General features: G+C 37.5%; 2 protein-coding genes across 3 annotated transcripts in view; one reads left to right on the top strand and one right to left on the bottom strand.

Annotated features, from left to right (window-relative positions):
- The window catches only part of ENTPD4_1 (Ectonucleoside triphosphate diphosphohydrolase 4), a 53010-nt gene extending 42063 nt beyond the window's left edge, over nucleotides 1-10947 (top strand). Inside the window, exons 10-11 of one of the 2 annotated variants that reach the window (XM_051210701.1) lie at nucleotides 1449-1595; nucleotides 4793-10947. In XM_051210701.1, coding sequence (XP_051070717.1) covers nucleotides 1449-1595; nucleotides 4793-5030 — 385 coding nt within the window. In that variant the 3' untranslated portion in view covers nucleotides 5031-10947. Of the gene's footprint in view, nucleotides 1-1448 lie in introns of both variants that reach the window. The other variant, XM_051210700.1, reaches the window with a different exon arrangement.
- Nucleotides 10948-11018: 71 nt separating this feature from the next.
- On the bottom strand, nucleotides 11019-22641 carry ATP5D (ATP synthase subunit delta, mitochondrial). Its single transcript, XM_051210699.1, has 4 exons — nucleotides 22481-22641; nucleotides 22328-22447; nucleotides 21044-21305; nucleotides 11019-12610 (listed from the first exon to the last, which is right to left on the bottom strand). Exons 2-4 carry the CDS (start codon nucleotides 22328-22330, stop codon nucleotides 12390-12392), a joined length of 486 nt encoding a protein of 161 aa, XP_051070715.1. The 5' UTR covers nucleotides 22331-22447; nucleotides 22481-22641; the 3' UTR covers nucleotides 11019-12389.
- Nucleotides 22642-23328: the final 687 nt, after the last annotated feature.

Genomic DNA, 23328 nt, shown 5'->3' with positions numbered 1-23328 from the left:
TGTAGCTCAAGATAATCGGAATGTGTAGTTCTTAACGGTGGGGATTTGTAGCTCAAGTGGATAATTTTGGTTTACAATTGATTGATCACTGGGTGGTAATCAACTTCATAAACGTCAGGTACTTCTTAATGCAGATCGAATTCTATCAACCAATAATTTTGGTAGGGCTTCATTCTCTGAGCTTGATGGTTTAGTCTATTTTTGTAGACTGACTTTTGGATATTTGTTTCATTGGTGGAGAGCAGTGATAGAGGTTCATTTGCCAGGTTTGATTCGATCGAGTTTAATAGGGCTGTTATGACGAAGGATATCACCAGTTCGTCGTTATTGGTTTGAATCTCTCATCTTATCCAAGAATTGTATTGGGGACTTAGCGGGACGACTGAATGAATCAACTGAATGTTTCAATTCTCTTGAAATTTCTCCTGATACATTGTGATGAGGCTCTGGGAGTGGGATGTTTGGTTTGTATAGTTTCGGTCTACCATGGAATTAAAGGAGCACTGGTCGATTGTATTTCATTCATGATTGATCTTGTATTGGTATTTGTCCCGCTTTGATAAGTTTGTTTAATGTCCTGGCGATTTAGTTGTCTACCTTCTTGACTGGAGTTGTGTGTGGTGATTTATATACGCTTTTATCCTGAAGTAGTTGCTCAGGCTTTCCTGATATATTCTTCATTCTCCATACTTACCGTAGAGCGCTTATCTAAATCCGAGATTGAAACTCCACCGAAATGTGTTTGTAAACCTTCAGCGACACGACTTGAAGTTGTTTTAAATTTCCATTTTCGACATTATTTCATACTTTTGACTCACTGAATAGCTCCCATATGTATCGTTGCTTTAACTCGCGTTGGCATTCTATTTTGTTAATTTTCTTGACAGTGTGATGATATTTTAGCAATAAAATAGTGAGTATGGTTACTGAACAGTTAATCGATATAAATGCAATAACGTGATTTGATTGAAGAACATCTGACGTGCATTTACTGATTGATTGAATAGGTTAAACAGTTTATGTGAAAACCTATTCGCCAAATCACTATATTACTGAAGTGGGATTTATCTGGAATTCTTCAAAAGGTCAGCGATAGCGTCCATATACAGTAATATTTTCCTCTGGTTTGTAACGCATTTCATTACATTGACATGTGTACTGTCTATTAACACAAAATATTGATACATATCATCTGACTTGATAAGCTCTTTTAGGTCTACTCTGCATAGATCAGTAATAATAACTGAAGATATTACAACAATAAAACGTCTGAATTTTGATATCCAGTATAGAATTTGCTTGAACAAGTTCATCCTAAATGATTTCCAAGTATTTCGATAATTAATATCATGTAACTGGAATTTTTAACTTTGTTATTATCTACTATTGTGTATAATGATTGCCAACTATCTGACTAGTCAACACGTTTATTTAATATTTCTTTACAGATTAATATGCTTTAAAGCTTCATATTTAGTTAGTGCATTTCATAAAGGCTTGCACTTTCCAACTAATTATGACAAACTTATTCCCACTCTTGAAATTAATAAAATCGAACTACAATGGAGTTTAGGAGCTTTATTATATAAATTAAAGTAAGATAACTATTATTATTATTATTATTTTTACATGAGATGGTCGAATAAAATTATGTAAGATAATTTGAGTTAAAGGAACCGGATATTCATTAGCAGATATAATAATTCAATTTAGAAATGTATTACTTCAGTGTGAACCTTAATAAAGCCAATAATGTTATATCAGTATTGCTCATTTCATGGAATAGAAAAAGTATCATTCCTTTTAGAATTGTAATTATTATTTCTTATGTTGAGCGCTAACACCAAAAATCAATACAAATAATTATAAATGGTAAATAGAAAGGAACTCTTAAAAGGAGTATAGTAGATCTGTAAATGTTTTGTTTAGTGTATCCTTTTCCAAATGAACGACTTTACTGCGGTAGCGATAAATCACCAGGGCAAAATAGCTTACACCTAACAAAAGCATGATGTAAATTAAGACTGACAAACTTTGAACAAAATAGAACTAGCGGTGATGTGAGTTTTCAATCCTCCTTCTGTTCAACTCAGTCATATGCGACACATATGTGCATCGGTCGAAGTGGACAAACCAAATCAGCACAGTTAGATGACATGGTAGTATATGTAGTAATAGTGTAGTGAACGTGAACATAAGTGGGTACAATCGAATGTGTTTGATTACAAAATTACAGAACATCTTAGTAAAATCCGTGAACCATACAGTAAATAGTTCATTTGCAACATGTCAATCAACCGTCTCAGACTTCAGTGTTCGTTCGTTTCTACACCAATAATTCTTTGTTCCCGTTCTCTTTTCTTTGATCTTCTTAACCTTCTGCCTCCAGGTATTTCACTTTCGACTGATGATATATACTACTTATATCTATCGACATCAGTAACACACACCACGATATTGGTTTAAGAAATATTAGGCACAAAATATATGATTCGAGAAAATATGGATCTGTGAACTAGAAAATGCAAAGTATTTCGAAACCTTGGATCTAAGAGGGGACAAACAGTGAACGCATCTGTGCTATTGTAATCGATTCTAAGCCATATCCCCAAATTCTCTAACCTTCGATTACGAAAATCGCTCAGAATCCAATCAAGTAGTCTGCATATACTTACACGACCCAGTCTAATATCCAATGATTCAGGAACTAATACTATGTCTTGAGCTGATCTTCCCTAGTTCCCTCTAAACCCACTCCTAAACCAGTCATCATCGCGGATCGAGTTAGTCGATGGACGTACATACGTAATATATGTCTCAACCACCACGGTCTTCAATGAATCACTATCTCACCAGTCGATTTGACATCTTTATATAATACTCTGAGTCTAACCTCAGCATTACTCAGTCGGTGGTTCCAACGTACACAAAGAATGCTTCGGATACACCAGTGATCAAATACCAATAAAGTTTATTTTTAAAGGCCACGTTTCACAGCCATGAAGCAGAACAGGACGAATTGCTACTCGCCCTTTGGTTGATAGACGGACAACTAGCCAAGTCACAAGCGACGTAGGTCAGAAAAACCCAATCGAGTTCCTTTGATCTATCGCGAGACCGACCCACCATAATTAATGACGCCTCCATTATAGGGGAATTGATCGACACACTTAAGCACTTCACTCCCTATCATTAGTTCTATGATTGATGGAGACTAGTTCCCAAAATCTCTCGAAGTTTCAATATCTCTTTCTTTGATAAATTTAGAAAGTTATCTATTATTATCTAGCACCACAACCCCTCCCATCTCTTTTATTTTCGCTATCCACCACTGCTCACGATCATCACACAAATTTTTTGTTAGTCTATGTTTAATTTGTCTTCGCTCTTCATCGTGTCCCGAGCCGATGGGCTGAGCTTGTTTACATCTATTAAATCAGTAAATGCTACCAAAACGCACTGTTGCCTCCTAATCTTTTTTTTTGAGTTACTGGTAGACATTCATGTTGTTCTTACAAGTATTGGTATATCATATCAGTCTGCATCGGGGCGGTCATCATCTTGTTGACTGACTAACTGCTTTTTTAGCTTTTCCTGGAACATACTACTAGTCTTTCTATCATGGGGCTGAGTCCTAAGGGGTGTTTCTGCTGCGGTCGGTCATGTTTATAGATACACAGAGGTAAGTTGTACCGGTTCTCTGTATCGACTAGATGAGATAGTGAATAAATCCACTTGCATCCTCTACACAGGTTTCAAAAATGCAACATAAGTTGATGGCTCAAAAACTTATAGTCCTTAATAAGAAAACCTTTTTTTCTATTTCAAATAAGGCTCGGACACCAGAAGATCTGACACGTAGTTTAGAGATTGGTTCCAAGAGACTCAAATTTTTAGCATTGGCAGGATTTAGTTCTAAAGACAAAGTTATAGAAGGGTTGATGGTTAGGATAGAAGAAAAATATTTGAAATTGATGAAGGGATTTGATCATGAATAAGTGAATCTCAAATAAGTCGATATTTCTTCTGGAGGTGCCTGAAAAATAAACTAGATTAGTATTGTTCTTGGTGATCTGGTAATGTGACTGCGAAATCCAAAAGATAACCATTTGAGATCAATCACACATGACTTTTATGCGAAACTTCTCGATGCGTTATATTTGTACTTTAAAAACCTTATCGTCAGAGACGAAAATCTAATTTTTCCCTTTCGTTTGAAGAAGGCAACATCACTGTTATTAATGGTTATATGAGGGAGAAATATTACCGCCTTCATAACGAAATACAGTTAGCAATACAACTTCACCCGTAGACTTTCAGTTGCTGCTTTTATTCGCACCTTTCTGACGTGGTGGTATCCAAATAAACAAGTGTCCCAGACTGCAATATTGCTCGGTTGAGTTATCATGATAGGGGATCTCAAGGAAGCGTCTACGGTTAGGTTCTATTCAACCACCGAAATATTCATTGTTTAGACTATCGGATACAAGAAGTTGAATTAATAATACTATTTTAAATATTAAATATTAAATAAAACTTATTTAAAAATAGACAATGCGTCTTCGAAAAAAGTGGTAACTTGGAAAAGTGATACTCAGGCGAACAATTCACAACGTAAATGAAACTGGCGTACCTTAGCAAATACCTATCTAATATTTTTTATAGTGATTTTCTGCCTTTTCTTCGTTAATTATTTTATCAAGGAACGTTTATAAATTCACTGTTTATAATTTGATTCATGTTTCTTCTTTTTCTAATTCTTTCCTTTTTTTCCACAAAAACAAACATTTAGAGCAACTACAATAGACGAAGAAAAAAAACGGGATATTATCGTGTTCACAGTGGTTATTTTTTGTGTTGTAATCGTTTTAATATTAATAGCTATTATACTCTATTTTACAGTAATCAAACGTTTACGCACAAGTAAACAAGCACAAAATGGTTCAATTACAACAGATATGAACAACTTAGAATCGAATGTAAAAAGTAATAATGATACTTTAAATCAATTAAATGATAAAATGCCATGATTTTAAAATAATCATTATTCAAATAATAAACATCCACTTACTAACACTTCATATCATAAGCGCTTGTCATATGTTTACATAATGAGCGCTTTATTTGAACTTATTTCACTCCTATTACAGTTATGTACTCATAATTTTTTTAGACATTAATCTGTTAAAACAAATGAAAGATAAGATTCTATTTTATTGAGGTGGGTGTACGCCCAGTTCTTAAATTTGTAATTATTTTCTTTGATTTAATTATTTATTTATTATAATTATTGTTTACTTCGAACTTATCTTTATTTTTGATAATAAAAGCCAAACAAGTTTTCTCTTCCGTTATACTTGTATTCTTTCTTACCTACCTTACATTAGTCGATCAGCTATAAAAACGCGTGTCATTTAGTGGCTTAGTCGAGATATAAGTCACACGGGGTGATATGTATTATGCGATCTTATGAACTTACTGATGCGTATTATTTGTTTGATAATCACTGATTACGGCGTAATGACTTATAGCTGGTTACTGATTGAAAAAGTTCCTCGTAGTTGTAATACATATCAGGATAAGTATATGTGCATGAAACAACCAGATAACCTTACATAAGATATTTTAATATATGAACTTTTGTGTCTGAGTTCAGTGTGTTATATCACAATCAACTCTACGTACAAACATCTACTCATCAATATAATAATCATTAACAATACTATCAGAAGGGCATTATGTAGATCTCACAAGACATGAATGGTAATCAACACTTGGTAAGATAAAATCTTGATTTAATCTGACGATGGTTTTCATATTCTTATTCAATCAGTCAATAAATGCACGTCAGATAATCTTCAATCAATTGGGTTTTTCTGACCTACGTCGCTTGTGACTTGGCTAGTTGTCCGTCTATCAACCAAAGGGCGAGTAGCAATTCGTCCTGTTCTGCTTCATGGCTGTGAAACGTGGCCTTTAAAAATAAACTTTATTGGTATTTGATCACTGGTGTATCCGAAGCATTCTTTGTGTACGTTGGAACCACCGACTGAGTAATGCTGAGGTTAGACTCAGAGTATTATATAAAGATGTCAAATCGACTGGTGAGATAGTGATTCATTGAAGACCGTGGTGGTTGAGACATATATTACGTATGTACGTCCATCGACTAACTCGATCCGCGATGATGACTGGTTTAGGAGTGGGTTTAGAGGGAACTAGGGAAGATCAGCTCAAGACATAGTATTAGTTCCTGAATCATTGGATATTAGACTGGGTCGTGTAAGTATATGCAGACTACTTGATTGGATTCTGAGCGATTTTCGTAATCGAAGGTTAGAGAATTTGGGGATATGGCTTAGAATCGATTACAATAGCACAGATGCGTTCACTGTTTGTCCCCTCTTAGATCCAAGGTTTCGAAATACTTTGCATTTTCTAGTTCACAGATCCATATTTTCTCGAATCATATATTTTGTGCCTAATATTTCTTAAACCAATATCGTGGTGTGTGTTACTGATGTCGATAGATATAAGTAGTATATATCATCAGTCGAAAGTGAAATACCTGGAGGCAGAAGGTTAAGAAGATCAAAGAAAAGAGAACGGGAACAAAGAATTATTGGTGTAGAAACGAACGAACACTGAAGTCTGAGACGGTTGATTGACATGTTGCAAATGAACTATTTACTGTATGGTTCACGGATTTTACTAAGATGTTCTGTAATTTTGTAATCAAACACATTCGATTGTACCCACTTATGTTCACGTTCACTACACTATTACTACATATACTACCATGTCATCTAACTGTGCTGATTTGGTTTGTCCACTTCGACCGATGCACATATGTGTCGCATATGACTGAGTTGAACAGAAGGAGGATTGAAAACTCACATCACCGCTAGTTCTATTTTGTTCAAAGTTTGTCAGTCTTAGTTTACATCATGCTTTTGTTAGGTGTAAGCTATTTTGCCCTGGTGATTTATCGCTACCGCAGTAAAGTCGTTCATTTGGAAAAGGATACACTAAACAAAACATTTACAGATCTACTATACTCCTTTTAAGAGTTCCTTTCTATTTACCATTTATAATTATTTGTATTGATTTTTGGTGTTAGCGCTCAACATAAGAAATAATAATTACAATTCTAAAAGGAATGATACTTTTTCTATTCCATGAAATGAGCAATACTGATATAACATTATTGGCTTTATTAAGGTTCACACTGAAGTAATACATTTCTAAATTGAATTATTATATCTGCTAATGAATATCCGGTTCCTTTAACTCAAATTATCTTACATAATTTTATTCGACCATCTCATGTAAAAATAATAATAATAATAATAGTTATCTTACTTTAATTTATATAATAAAGCTCCTAAACTCCATTGTAGTTCGATTTTATTAATTTCAAGAGTGGGAATAAGTTTGTCATAATTAGTTGGAAAGTGCAAGCCTTTATGAAATGCACTAACTAAATATGAAGCTTTAAAGCATATTAATCTGTAAAGAAATATTAAATAAACGTGTTGACTAGTCAGATAGTTGGCAATCATTATACACAATAGTAGATAATAACAAAGTTAAAAATTCCAGTTACATGATATTAATTATCGAAATACTTGGAAATCATTTAGGATGAACTTGTTCAAGCAAATTCTATACTGGATATCAAAATTCAGACGTTTTATTGTTGTAATATCTTCAGTTATTATTACTGATCTATGCAGAGTAGACCTAAAAGAGCTTATCAAGTCAGATGATATGTATCAATATTTTGTGTTAATAGACAGTACACATGTCAATGTAATGAAATGCGTTACAAACCAGAGGAAAATATTACTGTATATGGACGCTATCGCTGACCTTTTGAAGAATTCCAGATAAATCCCACTTCAGTAATATAGTGATTTGGCGAATAGGTTTTCACATAAACTGTTTAACCTATTCAATCAATCAGTAAATGCACGTCAGATGTTCTTCAATCAAATCACGTTATTGCATTTATATCGATTAACTGTTCAGTAACCATACTCACTATTTTATTGCTAAAATATCATCACACTGTCAAGAAAATTAACAAAATAGAATGCCAACGCGAGTTAAAGCAACGATACATATGGGAGCTATTCAGTGAGTCAAAAGTATGAAATAATGTCGAAAATGGAAATTTAAAACAACTTCAAGTCGTGTCGCTGAAGGTTTACAAACACATTTCGGTGGAGTTTCAATCTCGGATTTAGATAAGCGCTCTACGGTAAGTATGGAGAATGAAGAATATATCAGGAAAGCCTGAGCAACTACTTCAGGATAAAAGCGTATATAAATCACCACACACAACTCCAGTCAAGAAGGTAGACAACTAAATCGCCAGGACATTAAACAAACTTATCAAAGCGGGACAAATACCAATACAAGATCAATCATGAATGAAATACAATCGACCAGTGCTCCTTTAATTCCATGGTAGACCGAAACTATACAAACCAAACATCCCACTCCCCAGAGCCTCATCACAATGTATCAGGAGAAATTTCAAGAGAATTGAAACATTCAGTTGATTCATTCAGTCGTCCCGCTAAGTCCCCAATACAATTCTTGGATAAGATGAGAGATTCAAACCAATAACGACGAACTGGTGATATCCTTCGTCATAACAGCCCTATTAAACTCGATCGAATCAAACCTGGCAAATGAACCTCTATCACTGCTCTCCACCAATGAAACAAATATCCAAAAGTCAGTCTACAAAAATAGACTAAACCATCAAGCTCAGAGAATGAAGCCCTACCAAAATTATTGGTTGATAGAATTCGATCTGCATTAAGAAGTACCTGACGTTTATGAAGTTGATTACCACCCAGTGATCAATCAATTGTAAACCAAAATTATCCACTTGAGCTACAAATCCCCACCGTTAAGAACTACACATTCCGATTATCTTGAGCTACACAATATATATACATATCAGATGCACATGATTTCTTCGCAATCTACATTGCACGTGTTATTCGACATCAAATAAATCTTATCCTACTGTTTGTTTATATGTTCTGCTTCCAACCACACAAAGTTGGATAAGCTTAACCTCGCTATGAGATTATTGCATGTTGGTCGATGTGCTTATCTGTCAGAAGTCGCGACCATTCAACTTTATTAATTATTTGGAGATTTTTACAGTTATTTAATTTAATGGTCACAACGATCATTTTAAAGGCATCAAGATCACTGTTTGATCGTTAACAAAATTGATGATTCTGTCAGTTCATACGTTTTGTTAAATAGTTCAGTATATCAACCACTTCGAATCATAGCATATCACCTAGTCTTCAGTTCGTTTACAAAGGAAGTCACACTTTCGAATAACTACAAACTTGATCACATCGATAATAGAATGATAGGAATTCACATACCTGTTACTTTCATTCAGAACAACATGCTATAACAACCGTAGTCGAAAATAATTTAGCAATAACGCTACCCAATCCATATAATCAATTTCAGCACATTCTAAAGTTGACTAGTGATAGGTGAACCACGAATTAATTGGTGATACATCGACTGATTCTATGATTATCATACGTAAAATAGATGTCTGTGGAATTCTTACTGTAATAATACTCTTTAAAGTATGTGACGTGGATCTTCCTGAATAATAATTACAGCTCTTGAGTGAACTGTTCTACCCATCGCTTTTATTGGCTCCGACTGGGAAATAATAATGGCAATTCGTACCACTGTAGGGATACTTCTCAAAACTATTCTCAAAATTGTTGCCTACGAACATACGAGGTGTAGTTATCGAAGTCGTCAGAACTAATATTTATTTGTAGGAGAACTGATGTCATGCAAACTTTATTTTATGAGGTTGACTATAACACTTCTCCGTTTTCGTTGTTTAGAGCATTTCAGTAAGACTTCAGTTATCAGTCGTTACAGTTTCCTCGTGGCCCTATTGTCCAAAATACTGTGTACGTACGGTTTTCTCATATTTCGCTCCTCAGTAACCAACGGGATACTGAAATGCCTGTCAGGAATTCGAGGACCCAGCATACAATTGAGGTTGTCGTCAGCATTTGAGGGTTATCTATTTAAGCACTGGTTGAAAAAATACTAATCAGCAGTGGTGAATGATATTTAAGTCTTACATTTTGTTGATCACTAGTATTTGTCTTATTTCTGTCCAATTTTTACTGTTCGTATGAAATTGACCGTTGGTTATAAAAAGAGAAAAGTACCAATAAACCACTTCTTCCTCTCTGAATTGACTGCAGGTGGAAGATGGTGAATTAAGTCACGACTCGGAACTTAGTATCATCTACAACACAGACTGCTCCAGCTACGAACATTACATCGGATAAATTAGTCGTCATCTCCATGGACGCTAACTGACTGTCAAACGCAACAACATACCTCAAATTTTATAAATAGTACATAAAGATAACCGCAGACAGATGATACAAAAAAACTAGGGGATTTTTAGAAACTTAACAGTAAAATCAGTCGATAATCACCATACATACTCAAATAGAATCAACTTATCAATTAAATAGAGAAATCATAAACAACTACCACTCGAAGAACTGGGTAAAGGGGCAAGACTATCAAAATAAATTTGCAGAAAATGACAGGGTAATTGGTAATATCAGCCAATCAAACTCAATGGTAACAGGACGGGCTGCTAGTCGCTTGTGAATAATTTCGAATAGGCCACTTTCATTTGACCTGATGAAACTGTTTAAAAATCCAAGGAAAGCTACACGACCGAACCTTCTAGCTAAGAGAATTCAATTTCAATGAAACCATTCTCCTGAGACACTAATCTTCACCATCTCATTTGCTGAATACTTAATCGCAAAATTCAATTTTCTATTTAGTAGGATATATAACGTACATTACTATCACTTTGATATCACTCACCCTTCACTAGAGTGTTGTTTTATGTATCACAAAAGTTATAATATGAAGCAACAACCGAACGGTGATTACTTATGACCATGTTAAATGATAGCCAAGGATTTATCACATGAGATTTGATTAAGATATGAAATATGTTGCTAGTCTGATGAAAGATGACAACCACGACTTTGCATGATCCGTTTCCTAACACTTTAGTGACGAAGAATCAATTACCTATCCACAAAATACGATAAATCAGCTTTTTGTCAGCAAAAATATCTGATAGTTGGTATTGTTTCTATACCTTCGTTCTTATTATAGTAACTGAAAGTCAAATCACTTTATATATCAGTTCAAAAACTCTGTAATTTAATAATAAATATATTTCTCATTGGGAAACGACAAAAAAATATATTTATTAACTTTCTATCCAATGTCCAATTTATTTGAAACTACCAAGTCCAACCTTGGTACTCATACGTACAATTTTTCATAGATTGAGGTACTATTATAGATCTATTCTGATAACTAATAGCACACAATTTATGAAATCTATACTTAAAAAATAGATCTGATTCAGGACATTCAGATCTTGCGATGGGTGGATCACCATTAAGAGGTCAAAATTTAAAAACCTGTTTTAGCGGTGCATAAACATCATAGCCGATATTTCTGATACAGTTCGTCGAATAGACAATTTGTAAGGTTACAGAATAGTCGCGAATATAAAACACGAAGCTCTCATCTTAAAACAACTTTTATTATTTTCGTTTTACGAAAAAAGCCTATTTATCACACATATTAAGTCGTGATTCTCATTTATGTAATTTTTACCTACATATTTCCTGATTGTGCAAACTAACTCTTGTGTTCTTTTTGTTCTGATGTCACCCAAACGTCTTAATCTACTTGAAGCATGAACTTCTGAACTATCATAGGAATACTCTTAAACTGGGCTTCCTAAATTGTTAGGCGATTCCACTTGATCACTAGAAAGCTGTAAATCTAGGTAAATCATACTTATTAGTTAACTAATCATGCCCAATAACAATCCATACTTTTGCTCACTTGCCATCAAAGCAGTTTATAACCCTATTATTTTCCTAGAATTCGGAAATATAAAACATTGCTTGAATACTTCTGAATGACTACAAGAAACTAAAATATACAAAACGAGATATTCGATATACATAATAAAATTACTACAATATAGCTTAAATTCAGTGCACTTCAATAATGGTCGGTTAGGGTTCGAATTCATCGACAGTCAGAGCTTTGACGTCACTCGTCTCAAGCAATGCAAAAAACCTGTTAGCACATCCCACAACTCCTAAATCACAATAACATAAAGTATGATTGGAAAAGAACAGCAACGTCTAGTTAAAACATATTACGGCTCCGAAGCATAACAGACTCAAGAAAAGATGTACAGTAATGTAGCTACAATTATTCAGTCTAACAAACTTGGTGGTACAAATAATAAATTAACTTTGTTCCTGAAGAGCACGAGACATTTCTTCGAATACTTCAACGGCGATTTGAGCCTCTGTCTTCCCAAGTTCTGTAGTAGCGCTTGACAACTCGGATTGTGCCCTAGACATTCCATCTTTAACAGCGTGTGGGTCCAACTGGTCAAGTGAAGCTGCTTCTTCGGCAAGAACTTGAATAGATGAGTCACTATTGACAGTTACAATACCGCTACTAACTAAAAAAAAGTTTAAGATTGAAGTAGTTATGTATGGTAGTTCGACAATAGAGATACCGTCAAGCTTGTAATTTATTTGTATCATTATTTTAATGGAAAAACAGCACGAATAACACTAGGTTTAGTTTCAGAGACATAAATCATAACATACTATACCAGTAAGTCATACGATTTTCTAAAAGGTAAAACACATCAAAAGAAGGTTAACTCAACGCAACTAACCTATATATCACAAGGTAATGCCATGAAATTATTACCTCTTTATTTTTCGCACCCCCAAATCCCTTAGTACGTCCCAGGGCGAGGAGAGTTCGCTCCCCCTTGAGACGTTTTCATATGGCCACGCGTATACAGCAACTGCCAGGAAAGTCCTGCTCACCTCCTTCTCGTGGCAGGAATGATAATCAGAGAAAAAATGGCGTATGAACTTATTTTTAATCACCGGCTACGACGAGACCGCGTCTCTAAAAGGTGCTCCGCTGCCTTGTGGATTGAACTTATAGGCCAGAGGCTCAGTGAGCGACTCCCCGCCCCCAAGAAAACCGCCTGCTTCAGTATCCCAGTCCACATACAAAATAAATGATGACTACAATTAGAAAAACTATTCTTATTCATGTAAACTATACTCACGTGTAAATACTCGTTTTTATTTAATATTGTATCACTTGTCTATTTTCTTTTATACTTATTTTGTGTATTCTTTTATTTTCCCTTTAAACAACAGCTCGCCTATGGCGGAATCCCTGTTCTATGAAAACGGTTTCAGGTCAATGACTGGTCGACAGTTGGATGCTACCACTGAGCACGAATTCTGAAACCAACCTTTCTGACATCACTCACACCAATCAAACTGGCCTCCAACGTTCACCCACTGATACAAACCGGATAACAGATAGGGTTGGGTATACCATTAGAAAATTTCAACATCGATGTCTAATGTCAATCTGAGTCCAGTATTCAAGATGCTAGTGAAGTACTACAATTTCGATCTCCATCTGTCAGTCAGTAACAACGTAGAACTTCGTACGTACGTACATCAGTCCAAGTTGCCACACCACATTAGCACAGAGATACAACTGTCGATTCAAATCCCGTAGTGGTAGAGGTAGTAAGATTATAAGCAGTAATCGGGAAGATTAGGGTTTGGAGATGTTATTTAAAGAGTATAACACAGTGAAATAAATTTTGGAAGAGAAAAAAGGGACATGAAGAATACAGATTAGAATCAGGGAGAACACAAAGAGTGGATGCACCTGCGCCATTGCAAACGATTTTGAGCCATGTCATTCAGGGTCTCTAACCATCGGTTGCTATCATCTCGCGGTCCCCAACCAGGTAGTCTACACCTAGCAACATGGCTCAATTCACTTGTCAGTGACTCCATGGATTTGTGACATTTGTTGGTCTGTCCGCCCCTAGCTTTCTTCCAACCCACTCCTACACCAGAAAACATCGCACGTCGAGGCAGTCGGTCGTTGGGCATACGTAACACGTGTCCCAGCCGTCTCAACTGATGAAGTTTCACCACTTCATCAATCGATTTGCCATCCTTACCTAGTACCCTTTTCCTAACAACTGCATTACTTACTCGATGCTCCCAAGATATACGAGCAATGTTTCGAAGACACCTATGATCGAATACTAGTAACCTATGAATTTCCTCTACTCTTACCGGCCACGTTTCACTGCCATAAAGTAGGACGGAACGAACTGCTGCACAGTAAACACGTCCTTTGGTTGATAGACGGATATCTCGCCTACGCCATAGATGACGCAAGTTGGTAAAAGCTAGTCGAGCCTTCTGTATCAGTGCTGAGATTTCGTCACACACCAGACCACGAGGGCTGATGAGACTTCGAAACGTTCAACTACTTCACTCCCTATCATTAGTTCGGGTGTCGATGCAACCCAATCCTGAAGCAACATTTCGCATTTCGAGGGGGAGAATCGCATCCCGAACATGCTTGCATTGTTGCTTAGAGTGGTCAGAAGACTCTGCATTTTGTCAGCGTCTTCACCAAATAGAACCATGTCATCGGCATATTCCAAGTCAACAAGTGAGTCTCCTGGTAGAAGTTCAACCCCTGGAAATTTAGATGAGGAAAGTGTTATCTCTAAAAGCACGTCAATGATAAAGTTAAACAAGAATGGAGAGAGTGGGCAACCCTGACGAACACCACTTGAGGTGATCAATTCTGATAACAGTTCGCCATAAGCTCTCACTCGACCAGTTATGTTCGAGTAGAGAGCCTTTATAAGGTTAATGTACTTCTTTCAGTGACAAATACTACCATAGAACCTCACGATAAACAGAGTCAAATGCTGCCTTAAGGTCAAGAAATACCACGATTGTGGGGCGTCTGAATGTCTATCTATGTTCTAGGGCCTGACGTGGTGTGAATATCTGGTCTACACAACCAAGTCCAGGTCGAAAACCAGTCTGGTTTTCCCTAACGTGTTCTTCACCAGCTTTGGTTAGGCGTCGAAGTATTATTGAAGCTAATATTTTAGACACTATATTAGTCAAGTTGATTCCTCGGTGATTGTCACAAGAGGACTTTTGTTCTTTTTTTATAGACTGGCAAAATCAGTGATTGAGACCAGTCATATAGGATTACGTCCAGTTCCCAAATTCTACTCAAGACCTCAGTTAATCTCACTGCTAATACTGGACCGCCATATCTGAAAACCTCAGGGGTAAACCTGTCAGGGTCTGCTGCTCTCCCTCGCTTCAGATTTCCTATGGCTTTTTCAACTTCGTAAAGAGACGGAGGACTTACATTAACTTGCCATTCACGTTGACTGAAGATCGTGAGGAACCGAAGTGTGGCTGAAAGCCAGTTGAATGATCCCTAAAGTGTTCTGCCCATCGATCCAATCTCCTGGATTGAGAATGTATAATATGTCCATCTTTCTCTGAGAGTGTTTCGCTAACAGTCGGTTTCCTAATACCGGTTTCCTTAACAAGTCTGAACAATTGTCTGCTATTACCTATTGCCGCTGCTTTTCCCATCTCTCTTGCTATCGCTACCCACCACTGTTCAAAATCATTGCGTAGACTTCTTGTCAGCTTGCGCTTAAGCTGACTCCACTCTTCATTATGTTCAGAGCCAGGTGGAATGAGTTTCCGAGCATCTATCAGTGCGATAGATGCTGCTGATATCCAGTGTTGCTCCCTAACCTTACGGGTTACCGTACTAGCAGATATCACTGCTGTTTTCACAGCTTTTCGGATATCATTCCATGCTGCCTCGGGGTGGGCATCACATACATGGCTGCCTAACTGTTTTCCTAGTTGTTCCTAAAATATACTCTTAGCTTGACTATCATTAAGTAGGGCCCTAAGAGGTTTACTTGCAGTGTCTTTCCTACGTCCAGTAAGACGCAGACAGATACGCGCTAGTACTAGAGCATGATCTGAATCTAAGCATGTGCTCCAGAATGAGCGACAGTCTTCTATCGAGCCGCTCCATCGGTGGCTGATAGCGATGTGATCTATTTGGGTCCAACGTTGGGACGAATTAGGGATCTCCATCTGTACCTTCGGAAAACCTGTTTTACTTGAATACATACGGAGACCCGTGGTATCTCTGCCTGGTTTTACTGGCATTGGTATCGCCCTAAGCGCTATAGCTGACGAAACATCAACAGACTTCCTTACGCCTGTTACCAATCTGCCCTGAGCAATCCTTCACAGTTGATATTCATCCTTTTCATGTCTGCTTCCAATTCCCCGCTCAGTATGTTCTTTAACCTTCCACTTTCCCGTTTCCGTTCAGCACTGAAGGTTAACACTTACCTTATGACGCAGTTTGATTTCCGTAATGTATTTCCTATCCATCTTCAACGTATTTTCCTCTTCAGCTGGAATTCCGTTTGGTCTCTCTCACACTAGGCCGCTGCTGATGGTATACGGTCAACGGACATTCAGTATCTTGTGTAAACAATTGTTTACAAATACTTGTGCTTTCTTGATAATGGTTGTAGTAGTTCTCCAAGTTTCAGCTCCATACAGTAGAACTGTCTTGACGTTAGTATTGAAGATTCCGAGTTTGGTGTTGGCTTGCAAACAGTTGTTTTGAGTTGCATATGTTCTTCAACCGTAGGAATGCTGTCTTTGCTTTGCCAATCCTCGCCTTCACGTCTGCATCCGATCCTCTTTGTTCATCGATCATGCTGCTGACCAGGAACGTAAAACTTTCTACCTCCTCCACAGTTTCTTCACCAAATGTGATTGGGTTGGTGTTCTCCGTGTTGTATTTGAGGATCTTGCTTTCTCTCATATGTGTGGTGAAGCGTACTGATACAGAGGTTGCTGCTACACTGGTTGTCGTCACCTGCATTTGTTCGTGTATATGGGGTAGAAGGGATAGGTCATCTGTGAAGTCCAAATTGTCCAGTTGCATTCAAGTTGTCCACTGTATTCCGTGCTTCCCCTCAGATGTCGAAGAATCCATAATCTAGTCAGCCAGCAGAAGAAAGAGAGAGGGAAAGAGTAAGTAGCCTTGTCTGACTCCGGTCCTAACTTGGAATGAGCCTGTCAGGTGTCCTCCGTGCACGACTTCGCAGTGTATTCCGTCATATGAATTCCAGATGACGTGAACAATCTTCTCAGGTACACCATAGTGTCGAAAACTGCACAAGGTTCTCCTGTCCACATTGTCAAACGCCCTTTCATAGCTAAGGAAGATTATGTATAGTGACGAGTCCCATTCGACTGATTGTTCAACGATGATCCGTAGTGTCACAATTTGGTCCGTGCACGACCGGTCTTTACGGAATCCGACCTGATGATTTCGAGGCTGGGCGTCTACTGAATCTTTCATCCGGTTCAGTAGCATTATGTTGAAAACTTCTCTTGGTACTGACAGTAGTAGTGTAATGCCTCTGTAGTTCTCACATTTACTCAGATCTCCTCTCTTTGCGATCTTGATGAAGTATCCTTCTTCCCAGTCTGTTGGTGGCACTTGTTTTCCTTCAAAATCTTCCTGAATAGAACATGAAGCATACTTTCAGTTGCTTTCAAGTCTGACTTCAGTGCTCCGACTGGTACCTTGTCAGGTTCTACTGCTTTCCTACTATTCATTTGTTCAATGTTCATCCTGATGTCTTCGAACGTTGGTGAAGTGACATCTATAGGCATGTCTGTGTGTGCTGCGTTGATGTACATTGAATTCACTGAGGCTGATCTATTCAAGAGTTGCTCAAAATGGTCTACTCATGTGTTCCTCTGTTTTTGAATCGCAGTGAATGGCTTGCCTTCTTTATCCTTGACCGGTCTCTCTGGTTTACTATACTTCCCTTCCAATTTCTTCTTTGTGTCATATAATTTGTTTCATATTTCCTTATCTTGCTGCTTTATCCGCTGTCGTTACTAGGTCTTCCACGTATTTCCACTTGTCAGCTCTAATGCTCCTCTTCACTTGCTTGTTTGTCTCAGTGTATTCAGCTTGTGCCTTAACTCTCTCTGTTCTCGTTCGGCTGTTGTTAATTGTTGTCTTCTTGTTCTTCCTTTCTCGAATACGAAACAGGGTTTCTATAGAGATCCATTCCTTATGACGATGACTGTTGAAGCTCAGAACCTCCTGATACGTTGGAGTTGGTGTTTCTTTGATCCCTTTTTGATTGTCATTCGTAGTAGTTTCCGATTCTCTTAGTAGATCTTGTAAGACTTGGAACCTGTTGTTGAGAAATATCTTGAGTTTTTTTAGTTTGTCAGTATATCGAAGGAAGGCTGTATTGAACCTTTGTAATCCTGATTCCCCATTTGTCCATTGCTTCTTTAGATTCAGTTTCATCTTGGCGACAACCAGGTGGTGATCTGAGGCTATATTCGCTGCTCTCTTGGTTCTCACGTCTTCCATTGACCTTCTGAATTTCTTAGTGATGTTGATATGATTGGTCTGATTCTCTGTAGTGGTGTAGTCCAGTGATACCTGCGTAGTCTTGTGTACGCGTCTGTGGGGGAATATTATACCGCAAATAACCACTTTCTTGAATGCACATAAATTGCAAATCTATCACCATGCTTGTCCCTTTCTCGCAGTCAGTCCACGTCGTCGTCAGCAAATTGGTTGCAGCTTCTGTTTCAACTAAATATTAAATCAAGCTAGGTTCAAGGCTAGCTATCATCCCACCCAAAAATATGGACGAGCATTGGCTGCAATTGCATGACAAAATGAAAATAGCGAGTAAAGTTGCCTACCTTAGAGAAATTTCCAACATTGTGGCATGAGTCGATAGTTGTCCCTATCTTTAAAAAGGGTTCACATCACCTATGCAACAACTATCACATAATAAGTCTACTTCCGATTGAGTCCAAACCACTGGCCTTCGTCATACTTTGTAGATTGTTCAAAACCCGAGAAACATTGGCAGGTTGTTTTTTGTTCTGGTTGAGGGTGTATTGATTACGTCATCACCCTCCACTGATTTTTGTCTCAGCGAATTCCACATTGTGCATTGTTTGCCGATGCTGGGACCGGCTGGAAAAAGTAGTGACCAGTGCATGACATGTTGTGGTATGGACGCTGTTAAGGACTTGCTTCTGTTGGTTCTTCAAGGACCTCTGGTTAAGGTCCTAGATATGTTGCAACACAGCCTTGAGACGTTATCAGACATGGCTCAGAATAGAAGTCAGTGGCGACCCTGCTGTAACTTTCTTTTAATTTCTTCATAAAATAGTAACTCCCTTAACTGGAAGAATCCTTTTTGCTTGTATTTTTCTTAACTGAACTGTTTTTCCCATTATTACCACTATAATTATTGATTTTGTCACCTTTCAAATAGTCTGCTTGATATGGTAGGAACCCAAGTGGCAAGTATATCACCCAGTTAAGTTCGAAATGATAATCGCGACAGCCAAGTCTAGCTACTTTATAGACGTAGCAGTTACAAGACATGTACGTTGCTAATTCTTACATAAATTTCCGTTAAAGATGAATAATGTTATGATAAACTTGGTCAGAATTGATGCGAAAATTCAGATCTACTATAGCTCCGTATAACCAATCTTTTGACCGAAATCGCACACAGTCTTAAAAAAAGTGGAAGTAGGGTGAATAAAAATACTGGTTTATAAGTGGCTTATCCATTGCTCATGAGAATTGAAGTCACGAAATATCTATACTATAAAATGTAATGTACACAACTTTAGTCACCCTCAAGACATTAAGTACAAACTATTAAGTGAACAATACTCGCATTAGTAGAATAAGATTGAAGGAAGGTTAAAGTGTTCCCAAACCAAGATATAGCATCAGTTCATGAAGCTACTTATCGTTAGTCCGAGCCATGTTGATAGATGCAAACTTGGGCGATAATCATGATCAGTGTTCGGAGATGTTAGCTCAGAACCGATACCGATGGTGCAGATCCATTCGTTCTTTACTTTCCTCAAGATCTTGAGCTTCAATAATCCTTTATACATACCTATTTTAATACCTTTTCAGAAAACACTCTCGGCGTTTATTTCCCACTATTAGTGCTATAGCTATTATTTTAACCCCCCCGGTAGCCATCTCGTGTTCATTCGGCATAGCAACTTGGGGTGACGTCAGGCTCTACGTTGACTAGGATTGGCTACATAAAGCTTTGATGACTAAGACATTTCCCAGGAGTTTCCCCAAAACTATTTTTGGATTTATCTTGATGCACCAGATTTTGAGAAGTTCTAGTTCTATATGTATACTTAACTTACATTATGCTGGTCGTTAGTTGTGCAGTTAAGATGAATTACTACTCCTAGCAATCGGTATTTTTCATGTGGTGCCGCTCTTACAACTAAAAGACAATCATATCCTAGGAGCCAAAAGCGATTAAACAGAATAACCTGGTGAAGTATAAGATCACATGAACATGAACTACTCTGTTAATTGTCATTATGATTATTGGAAATGGTAACTCGTAGATGCTAAAACTAACATCAATATTAAGGGTAGAGAATCATTTGAATGGGTTATTAGTGCAAAAACAATTACCTAACATCAGTGCTCGAAGTCAATAACTTCTAATATTAGCCATGTTGGTAGATGAAGACTACTTGGTTCGGGTCCGCGTGACCATCGTAACCAATGGTTCGAGATTCTATGTGAGATGGCTCTGAATCGGTCACAATGGCATAGGTGTATACACTCTGTCTTCCCTTGAACTATGAGGTTAAAATCGCTTCATATCTTTCTTTTTACCAACTAATTCTTTCAACTGTACTATATCATCATATGCAATCTTTCTTTTATATATTACCATCATTGAATTAACTACTATGAATTCGGTGTTCATCTTGTTGTGCTAATGAGGTATGGCAACCTAGACTGATGCATATATGTGCCTGGTCTTACGTTGTAGCCGACTGACTGACTTAGCATTCTTAACCAGTATCATTAACAATAAAACTTAATGAACTATTTCCCGTACTAGGTAGACGAAACGTACCGAAATACTTTTTTACACTTCCGTCATTTTCAGTGACTGCCACAATACCGGGTTTTAGACAACCCACTGTGGGGACATGTTCAGCCAAAACACCGAAACGACCATTTAAAGTGGGAACGTCAACTTGCTTTACCGCGACATTGTTGTAAAAGGCTTGGGCTGATGAAGCGAACGTAAGCTTGAGTTCTGTCAAACACTGTGTCGAAGTTCGAATACTCCGTAGTTGACTTGGAAGTCGAAATATGGCAACCCTTCTGAACAGCTAAAAAAGACGAAAAATGTTTGGAGGCAATGTAGTTAGCATTTTCACAGTTCGTAATATTTAAACATTCAAAAAAGTACATGAAATGTATCTTCACTTGTCCGAAACCATTGATGAGTATGCAAACCTACGTGTGGTGCTTTTCTAGTCTTTATTTTAGCTGTTTCTGTTACAGAAACAGGAAAGAAATTCTTGGTCTTAAACGACACTGGTAAAGTACAAACACACTGAGAAACTATTTAACGCCCATCCTAAATTATCTTGTTCGTCAGTAGACTTTAGTTCGCTTAGCACAGATCACGAACAAACTCTGATACCTAGTTACAGGTGATGGAATTACAGCTAGAATATTTAAACTCAAACGTCAAACAATACCCTTTTCATTTGCAAACGCACACACACTAAACCTATAGTACTAAAGTAGTAGACAGAGTTTGAGTGAGTGACACGAAGTGCACCTAACTAATAATGACTTAAGTAGTTTTAATCTTACACTAAAATATTATTTCTGAGATGCCTTGATGAAAACAGTAATTATTTGATGAATAAGTACCCTATAATTTTCGCGACACAAGATATCGTGCACTTCGTTAAGCCACTCACAATTTTCAATATAGGGCTGGAGTTTTCACCACAAACCTAATCCAACATTAATGCACGATTACTTTGCAACCATATGAATCTCAGCTTATGTCAGCTAATGATGAAACACAAACTCTGCACGCTAGTCCTGACCCGTCGCCCTAGCAGGATAAGTCGTTAAGTTGTATTATTCGCTCTCTAATGGATAGAAGATGGCAATATTTCGTTACGGTAATCTAACTAGTCGTTACAGTTCATAGTTCTGCTCCACCCGAAACACTAAGCAAGAATTTCACCAGCCACTTTGTGAAAGAATACTGAATACAAGAACAGAGTTGATGGAACCCTCGTGAATACTTTGTAGCTTAGGCTAGATAAAAGATAAGGACAAAGGTAATTAACAAAATACCATAAAGTCAACAAAGAGGTCACCACTTTACCATTTGGCGCGCTGCAAAAATCCTCCTCAATAACCAATCATTATCCAATTGTTTGAAATGGGCATGGACAACAGAAAAAGATTTCACTTAGAGGAATTTTGTATCTAGTACAGTGGATCACTGATGCTTTCAGAAAGAAGCTTAACGACCTACAGAGAAATATTAGTAAATTACAGTGTAATGTATTCAGTTTGTGTATTAAGGACAGAAGGCCTACGGCCTATGTTATTCCTTTTCTAGTATCCTTTCGTGAGTGTCTAGTCTTCTCTTGAATAGGCCAATTGAATATGCGGATATCACCACTCCGAGTAACAGGTTTCAAGAATTGATGACTCAGTGTGAAAACCTGTATGCCATGGGTGTTTTGTTCGTTCTTCGCTTTTCTACTAAGTCCTCTGGGATGTTCCGATCTAATGAAAAGAAAAAGAGAGAATAAATTAGGTCCAAAATCATTTATTAGTATTCTATGCATCAAAATCAGATCACCTCTTAATCTATGACAGGATAGAGTAGAAAGGTCTAGCTTTTCAAGCCTCTCTTTGTATGGTAAACCCCGGAGTTCTGGAATTGCACGGGTAGCTGCCCACTTTACTTTTCCCAGGACATCAGAGTCCACTTTTAAACAGGGGCTTGCAGTCTGGACGCAGTTCTCAAGTCTAGTTTCTACTAGGGTTGTGTATACTGTAATGTACATGGTAGTGTTTAACTTGGTGAATGTGCCTCTTAAAGACTAGAGGGTCCCCCTTAGCTGCAATCTCCCCGTAGTGGGCCTTGGTCTTAAGATCATGGCTCACTGTCACTCAGAGATCCTCATGAGGTGGACCATGAGTACAGGAACTCTCCCTACGATGTATCTATTTACCTTTGTATTCCCAAAGTGCATGTAGATACACTTCGACGTGTTGATAAGTATCAGCCACTCTTTAGACCAGCCAATTACAATATTTAAGTCTGCCTGAAGTGAGCATGCATCTGCGTCTCACGTTATTCGGGAGATCATT

Source organism: Schistosoma haematobium, chromosome ZW (genome assembly GCF_000699445.3).
Source record: "Schistosoma haematobium chromosome ZW, whole genome shotgun sequence".
NCBI lineage: Eukaryota > Metazoa > Platyhelminthes > Trematoda > Strigeidida > Schistosomatidae > Schistosoma > Schistosoma haematobium.
The sequence above is the reverse complement of the archived record's forward strand: the minus strand, read 5'-3'. Positions and strand labels throughout refer to the sequence as shown.

Excerpts from the sequence above, each read along its gene's own strand:
- ATP5D (XM_051210699.1), bottom strand. Across the intron at positions 12,611-21,043 it reads AAGTGTAAAAAAGTATTTCG|TTAGTAGCGGTATTGTAACT; the intron begins GTACGTTTCGTC and ends ACTTTTTTTTAG.